The 8744-nt window shown below is 40.9% G+C and overlaps 1 protein-coding gene across 2 annotated transcripts; it reads left to right on the forward strand.

Annotated features, from left to right (window-relative positions):
* The first annotated feature begins 240 nt into the window (after window positions 1-240).
* C14H17orf75 (chromosome 14 C17orf75 homolog) lies at window positions 241-7250 on the forward strand. Of its 2 annotated transcripts, XM_052807786.1 has the most exons (11): window positions 241-765; window positions 1044-1124; window positions 1771-1896; window positions 2290-2433; window positions 2634-2691; window positions 3371-3490; window positions 4146-4210; window positions 4333-4469; window positions 5016-5119; window positions 5728-5969; window positions 6878-7250. In XM_052807786.1, exons 1-10 carry the CDS (start codon window positions 632-634, stop codon window positions 5935-5937), a joined length of 1179 nt encoding a protein of 392 aa, XP_052663746.1. In that variant the 5' UTR covers window positions 241-631; the 3' UTR covers window positions 5938-5969; window positions 6878-7250. The 2 variants fall into 2 exon arrangements, with proteins under 2 accessions (XP_052663746.1, XP_052663745.1); XM_052807785.1 differs by having other exon boundaries at window positions 242-765; window positions 5728-7250.
* The last annotated feature ends 1494 nt before the right edge of the window (window positions 7251-8744 follow it).

The following is an 8744-nucleotide window of genomic DNA, read 5'->3' on the forward strand; positions in this document are numbered from 1 at the left end:
AGCGCGGCCCTTCGAGAACGCTATAAAACTGACAGCGACGTGTTGAGCCTTCACACACACACCCCACCCCACCCCCCCCCCCCCAGAGCTTCCCGTGCCTGCCCGGCGACTGGTCCCTCCGTTACATCCCACCGGGTGTTGTTTCTGTGTTAGCCGCCCCCCCCCCCCCGAGTATCCCCGTGGCTCCCCGGCTCCCAGAGCTGCCAGCTGCCTGCAGTGGCCGTGCCGCAGGCTGGGGGCGAGAGCCGGCTCCCCGCCCCGCAGGGCTTGCCTGTGTAGTTACGAGGCTGAGCTAACAAATGTGCTGTTTTAACAGGAAAAAAAAGTATTTCGGAAGCGGAGTAGGCACTTTAAAAACCGGCGGCACGGTCCCCTACGGCTCTAGGTCGTCTCTGCCGCACCTCAGCCGCCCCGCAACGAGCCCTCAGCCAACTCGCCCTCCTCCCCGCTGCCCGGGGCCAGGCGTTGCCTGCCCGCGGGCTTGCATACACCCACCCGGGGCGGGGGAAGAAGCTTTAGCGCAGCCCCCGCGGTACGCCCGCCCTCCCGCCGGCCTCCTCTGCCTCCGGGGCGGGGAGCGGCGAACGCAGGACCCGGAGCGGGCGGGTCCGCGGCGGCGGGTTGGGGCGGGATGTTGCTGGCGCTGCCGGACGGCGATGAGCGGGAGCTGGAGAGCAGCGAGGAGGGCGGCGGTGCGGGTGAGGAGCGGCGGCCGGAGCGGCACGGCAGCACCTACCACAGCCTCTACGGTTACCGGAGCTGCAGGTGAGGGGGCCGCTCGCCGCCGCCGAGGCCTGCCGGGGCCTGGCGAGGCGGGTGCGCGCTGTCGAGGCCGTTTCCAGGCCTTGTCAGTTCCCAGTTGCTTGAATTCGCTTTATTCTTCCCCCCCCCCCCCTCCCCGAAGAGCTCTTTTTCCTCCCATAATGTCCCGATTCCCTGCTCCTGCGTTAAAACCCTCAGGCCATACCTTTCCCTGCTGCAGTCCCTTTTCCCTGTTCTGTGTGTTAAGGCTGTAAAATCAATCATAACGGCTTGATTTTCAGATCCTCACAGCAGGGAGCAGACAGTGGGAATGGCAGTCCCAGCAGTGCGGCGGCAGAGACACCCTCCAGCGAAGACTTCAGGTAAAGCCAATCTGCAGAACAGCATAATCGCCCGTAACACCCCATTTTGAAGTCTTTGCTGTATTACTGTTAGGTGAATAGTAAGCAAGTACATTGAAGTCCCTTCAAAGCAGAAACCTCTGTGAACGCATACTGAAGCCCCCTGGTGCTTTTTCTGGAATACCTAGGGAATGGACACAACTACAGAGCTCAAATAATGTATTAAATATAAATTGTCATCTTTGAGTTTGAACTGTCTTTTCTTTGTTATTAGACTTTTCTGTATTGACTTAGGTCTTCATGTAGACAACAGATAATTAAAATTTATTAAACAATTTTAAATGGACATCTTACCTTTCCACAAGCTCTGTAATGGAGTTGTTGCTCTGTATTACAACTAGGGAAACATAAGAACAAAGAGGGGCAGTGACTTTTTAGTAGTTGGAGCAGTTCAGCGTCAGCTGACACCACAACTCCAGACTTCTGGTCTAGTGGGCAGACCACTGAATGCTTTTCTGATGGGCCAGAAGTCACAGGGCAAGTTAGCTGTAAGCCAGAGAGAGATCACAGTGGTCCCCCATCTAGAAGCAGGTGGTTCTGCCCTTGTTCAGAGAAACAAAACAATAATGTTTGCTTTTTGCTAACAATTTCTTCTTGTTTTTTAAAGCCTCTCCTTGCTGGACACTAACTTACCAGCTGAAGCGGAGACTGAATTGCGCAGTTTTATCATTAAGCGTCTTACTAAAGGAGCCCTGTTTGAAGGAATGGGGAATGTAGCGTCAGTGGGGCTGAGGTAAATTTTAACAATTATTTGTGAATGAGAAACTGTAAGAAACATTGGCAGCATTGTACATCTTGCCATCTGCTGCTGCACTTAGGTTTAATTCTGATTCTGTGTTCTCAGTCTATTGCTGCTATTAATAATTGATTTATGCAATACCACTTCCCTCTTTTTCTAGGTAGCTTTGAGAAAAATATTGTAGTAAATAATTTAACGTTTGAATACTTAAAAAATACTAAATGTGTTTATGACTGTTTCCTTTGAAACTACTCTGATCACACCACAGGGGAGAAAAAGAGAAGTGCTAGCGGGTCAAAATTCTTTACAGAAATCATGTATGTCTGCTTTTTGCACTTACTTATTGTGATGTATCTGTAACAAAATAATTCTTTTTTTTCTGCATAGCATACCAGAATATAGAGTTGGTTGTTATTACTGTCGTTTCCAACAAGAAAATCTTCTAGAAATGGCAACAGTGGAATCGGACACCAACAATGCTCCAGAATACGTGGTTTGTTTCTTAGGTGGCTCAGAGAAAGGTCTGGAACTATATCCTTACCTTTAACTTTCTTTATCTGTGTGGAGAGGGACATGATGTAAAAATTGTGTTCTCATTTTGTCCATTTCCTACTGGAAATCAGCTCGTTTGTGCACACCTTCCAATAATGGAAAATGTCAATAACAGCCATATACTGAAAGGGAAACATGCAGGTCTTAAGTGATGCATCTTATTTTCCTTAAGAAGATACTTTCAGACTTGAGCTGGACGGATACATTCAAAGTCTGAAGATAAACCTTGATTTGGAGGTAAGGCCCAACTTTTTTTTTTTAAGTGGTGAAAATTACTATTGATGCAAATTAATTACTAAGACAATCTGGAAGGTTTAGTCTGTAGAGACAAATTAGGTGTTTTAAGTACTAGTATGAAACACTGAGAGAGATACTTGATTCACTGTAGTGACAGTGAATGTCTAAAGTGCGATCAACCACACACAACTCAAAAGGAAAAAAAACAGGGGGGGGGGACTTTTTTGTGCCAGTTATAAATATGTTAAAGGTTACTTGCAGTTAGATTCAGAGAGAAAAATGACTAATAAAAGGTAATGGTCTACAGGAAAGTTATCAATGTCCACATGGATTCTTACCACTTCTGAACGTTAAGGAAGGATTTTTAGTGTTTTTCTTGTTACAATTTTTCTAATGGAAACTATGCATTTTAAGTCTCTTTCTCATCCTGTGTGCTGTTGCATGCATGGTCTTTGTTCAGTATGTACCATAATATTACAGTTCTGTCTCTTGAAATGTGAAGCCCTTCATTGCTCATAAAGTGTGGCTTTAAATGTCAAACTCATTTTAGTTTACTGTGGTTTGAAACTAAGAAGGCTCTGACATCCAAATATCTTAGGTTGAATAGATTATTGAGAGGCTTCTATTTGTGTAGAAATCTAATTTGTAGTTAAAGTTTTAATGTTTCAACTTGTTACAGCAAAAAACCTTGGAGACCTATGTTAACCCCTACTTCAGAAGCTGGTTTGAGAATGCCATATGCCCTATTCAGAGAGTAGTACAGCTCTTCCAGGAGAAACTCACCTTTTTGTTACATGCTGTAAGTGTATTTCAAAGTGGATAACTGAAAAAGGTTCAGAAGGAATCTCAGTGACTCCAACATGTTTAAAATGTTTCTTGCATTTGCTTTCCCAGCCAGGAATAAATGAGGAACAACTTTTTTTTTCTTCTCTCTTTTTTTTTTTTTTTTTTTAAATTCAGGGCAAGTACTTTTTCCCTGCTTTATTGCTAAGGAAGCACATAGCAATTTCTTCTATCAGTTTTCATAGTTAACTCATTTTAAATTACATAGCAGTGTCCAAGTAGAAATTAGAATGAAAAATAAGAAACAGCATGAGAAAGCTGTCCCTCCTATAATTCCTCTGAACCAAAAGGGATGTTATATTGCATATGTGCCTCATGTAATTCACTGGAAACAGAAAAGAAATTAATCCTAGCTCTAGTCCCTGAGTCTGAGGAGGCTTTGGATGGCGTAGCTAATAGAGTATAACTGCTGTATTTCTTCTGAATGCAAAATCAGCTGCAATGACTATAATAGGGAGTATTCCCTTAGCTTCTACTCTTCCTGTGAAAAGAACAATTTTTCAAGTACCGCATTATGTATATATTGCTAGTGACTGCAGTATAGCAACAGAAGTAATATCAAAGTTGCATCTAGCTTTTTTCTTTTTTTGTGTGTGTGTGTTTGTTTTAAGGCTTTGAGTTATACTCCTGTGGAAGTAAAAAACGCAGATGAAAGAACAGAAAAAGACATTAGCAGGTAAAGATACTTTGAGACCAAGGAACCTGTGAATAACTTGGCTTTTGTGTATGACAGCCTCCTGTTCTTGCTGTTCGGGAATTGTAAAGAAGCAAGCAGTTCACAAGAGCTTTTTGTGTCAGGTTTCTGGCAGCTGCCAGCCTCCAAGGACTCGTTCAGGAAGGCACAATGACCTCCTTGTGTATTGCCATGACTGAGGAACAGCACAAGTCAATGATTATAGACTGTAGTGGACCTCAGCCTCAGTTGCGTAATGCAGGTGAGATTACAGCTGTGAATACTTCTTGTTACTTACTTGTATCCCTCAGCTGCTGAGAGTTGTGGACATTAGAGGTAGTTGAGGATATTCAGAAGCTCATAGGTTCATGTCCAGTTTGGATTCTGGCTGGAAACCAGAACACCTGTTTACCTATGAGGTAGCGGAGTAGTTTGTTTTACCATATGCACTGGAACTCTGGTTTGAAAATGGTTGATAATAAAATCCATGGTGCATTTAGTTTGCGGACCATGAAACTATGACTCATATGCTTCAGGGAAGCTGCAAAGCTTTTTTTTCCTGTTGTATTTTTGACAAATGTTGTGAAAAGGGATTCAATATTCAGGACAGAATTGCCTGCAATAACTCTAGCTATGTTTGCTTTTCTTCTCCACATGTATTGTTTTTCTTAAGACTTATTTCCTGGCCCAGGTATACTATTATCGGGTGTTGTTGAGAGTGATTAAACCAGGTGAATGCAGCTATATAGTTATGTTGAGCTCATTTACTTTTTCTCATCTCTTCTCTGTGTTCCTGAACACATAACAGGAAGCAACAGATTCTGTGAGGACTGGATGCATGCTTTTGTGAATGGTGCTGAAGGTGGAAATCCATTTCTCTTCCGGCAGATTTTGGAAAACTTTAAATTGAAGGTACCTGTTCATATATGTTAAAGACTTGGAGAAGACATCAGGGTTACCGAGGGAGCAAATACTCTTTTTGCAGCAAAGAAAACTTTTAGGTTATTTATGATGCTTATATGTCATTAACTGATTAACTCTGAAGTTTAAGCTGGGGACTGGCTTACTGTAGCTGACAAGACCAGAATGTAAAGTAGTGTGAAAGATTCTTCAGTGAGTACTCCAAAGGCGTTTTCTTGTATTTAAAATAAACCCCACTTTTTTTCTTTTTTCTTAAAATACTGTTAATTTGAGCTGTGCACACACAATGTCATATAATTGGTAACGTGGATTCAGTAGTTAACACTTCTTAGGTGATCTGTCGTAATAGAAGAGGGGAACTCTTGATACAAGTTTGGACATGATCAAGTTGTGGTGTCCACACATTTTGCATCATTACAGTAACAGTGGTAATATGCATCAAAGACAGTACTCAATTCTTACATTACTCTTGAATAGTAATATAAAATTCCTATTGGAAATGCTTTTGCTTCTCCTGCTATTCCTTCACTTTTCCACACGATAATATGTTTTCTTTCCATGTAGAAGGATAAGAAAATGCTCTGTCACTCTTTTCCCAGGCTATACAAGACATTAACAACCTGAAGAGGTTTATCCGCCAGGCTGAAATGAACCACTACGCCTTGTTCAAGTGTTACGTGTTTCTAAAGAACTGTGGCAGTGGAGACATCCTTTTGAAGATTGTTAAAGTAGAACATGCAGAAATGCCAGAAGCCAGAAATGTAGTGACCGTCCTTGAGGAATTCATGAGAGAAACATCAGTAGCTTAAAGTTATCTTAATTATTCTGTACTCATTTGAGGGTATTGTATAAATCATTAATTTCTTCTGTGCAGCTTAGTTTCACTATTGCAGGATTTTTAATTTATATTTAAAAGTATTGCCCAAGTCAAACCTAAGTTGCAGTTTCATCTGCCTTTTCTCTTTTTTAGAGAAAGCAGTATGAGCTTTTTTTAATGTGTAAATATCGGATCAGACAAACTCCTGCATAGTTTTCAGTGCTTACCAGATTCTCCAAATTACTTGCTCCTTTTCTGAGGAAATCATGACATTTGGTTTTTACAGTCATTGCATGAAAAAAAAACCAAAACCAAACAAATCCCTTACCTGGCAAGCATTTCAGTGTTTTAAATATTTTAAATATCTTTAAAATGATCATGTCTAATCATTAAGATCTGGTTACTTTTGTTTTAATACATAACGAAGCACAAACATCTGCATAAGTCAGAATAAATCAATCATATTTGTTTTTGTTTATGTTTATATAAGAGAACATTGGTAACAAGTCTGTAGCTAGTTTCCACATTCTACTTTCAAAGTGGCAGTTTGTTCTGCTGGTACTAGATAAACAAGTTGTTAATTGGTATGAAACAGAACTGCCTTAAGATTGAACAGAGTTTTAGGAATCAGTTTGTATGTGCTTGTATGTATGCATACATACACTGGACAGACATGTTAAATTCCCAGGCTATCTGATGAATTCCCTTCTTAATTAGTTTATGTTGTGATCAAGACCTTCTTTGTGTGTTCTTAGTACCTGGTTTGCATAACTGTAAATAATGGTATGTTTTTCAACCGTGGAGAATTAAACCTGAAAATTTTACAGATTAAATATTAACTTTAAATTAATAGAAACTTCTTCAGAAATTGAAGTAAACTTAGTTCCCAAGTTAATTATTCAGACTTTTTAAAACATTTCATTGTATTTCAGCAATGAATTCTTACCCACACCATAGGACATTTAGACAGCAGAATAATTGAAGAAAATCTTTGGCTACAGCTGGAATCAAAACTCACGAGCCCCCTGAGTGACCACATCATAAACAAGGACTAGCTCTGCAAACCCGATACCAGCAAAACTTCCTGTTGCTTTCCTTTGCAGCAGAGGGTCTTGTTTGAACACTTGACCTGGGGCATTTGAACAACTCTCCCTGAAACAGTAACTAACAGTCTTATTAATGCAGTTAAGTTGGACTGTTCTGCCAGTGCTGTATACTGTGATGATAAAAGTTCAATGCTTTCCTGTAACACCACTGTGTTGAACCTATAATAAGGTTTACAATAAAACACATTTGAATCCTCAATAGTGTGCTTACATTAAATTACAAATTAGTGTTGTCCTTGATGTCTCCTGTTTAAAACCCTTTATTCACACAATGCAGAGGAGCTGCTAGTGTAATGTGCAGGAGTCTGCAAGTGTCATACTGACAGCTGAGGTGACATGTAATGTACATGGGCAGGTCAGAGAAGAAAATAAAAGTAGTTTGAAAGAAAACAAACTCATTCTCTCATTTGCAGGAGCTCTGAGAGGTCACAATGTTTTCCTTCAGAATATTTTATTTGTGAGTGAGTAAAGCAGCACCTCTTAATAAAACATGTCACTTGTGGTTGCTCTTGTACATTTTTGACTAAGTTTAGTATTTTGCCTGATCAGGAGGAAAAAGAAAAAAAAGGAAGTGGAATGTGAATTAACAGGTAGCTGTGATCTGGTAGGAGCGTAAGAAATCGTTGCAGTAGTCCTGTCCTTTTCCTTGTGCCTGCAGCTGGGTGGAGATGTTGGGCTGGAAACTCATAGGGCCAGGTGTTCTGTGTGCTGGCCTTAATGTTTACAAAGAGTAGGTCAGGCCCAGGTACAGCAGTGTGGGTGGTGACAGACATTTCCTGAGATGTGCCCACAATTGCTTTGCCCAGTCTGCGTTCCTGGAAGTTTTCAGCAATAAAATGGCTGAAGTGTTATGAAGTGCCTTATAACCTGGATTACCCTATTATCCCGTGGCCTGTACTACGCTCATTTAAGTAGTTTTGTTTGCTAGGTAAATTACCATAAATCACTCCTAAAAATCCAGATATTTTTAACCTTAACTGTAAAACCTTGCTTAGTCTTGTTGGGCCTCTCTTCTCCAAGGTAATGCATTGTTCAGTATCGGTCCCACTGAATTTGTACTCTGTTACATGTGGACAGCTTCAGTCATAGCTTTTTCTGTTGCAAGTTCCTTTTCCTGAATTTTCCCTGCACTAAAGGTGGCTGACATGAAAAACATAACTTCTTGCTTTCTGCAGCCTTTGTTTTAACTTCATCTTGCTTCTGCCAGCTTTGCAGTGCCTTTGCCATTCAGTTAGGTAACTACTAAACTCAAGACGCTCAGAAGTACACACACACAGACACATACACACTGAAATATACCCTGTTAGTTCATGAATTTACACGTTTTACTGGCATCTTTCCATTATAAATTCTATTTTAAAAAACAAAACTAAAGAAAATGAAACAAAAGCATAATAAATAATGCAGAAGCATCTGGTTCGGCTGCATGAATGCCTGGAGAATATTACACACTTAACTTCCTCCAGCAATCAGCTATTCAAAGCTCAGGGTGAAGCACACAAAAGGTCAGAAGATGCTGAGATGTGCACTTAATCTGCAAACCTGAAAGATTTTTACTGCAGTTTTAAGGGTCTGATTTAAAACCCTTTTGGAAAAAAAACCCACAACCAAAAAACAAACCAACCAAAACAACAAACAAATAAACAAACAAACAACCCCCCCCAACCTCCAAACACAAAATGCCCCAGGTCTA

Source organism: Harpia harpyja, chromosome 14, assembly GCF_026419915.1.
Source record: "Harpia harpyja isolate bHarHar1 chromosome 14, bHarHar1 primary haplotype, whole genome shotgun sequence".
NCBI classification, from domain to species: domain Eukaryota; kingdom Metazoa; phylum Chordata; class Aves; order Accipitriformes; family Accipitridae; genus Harpia; species Harpia harpyja.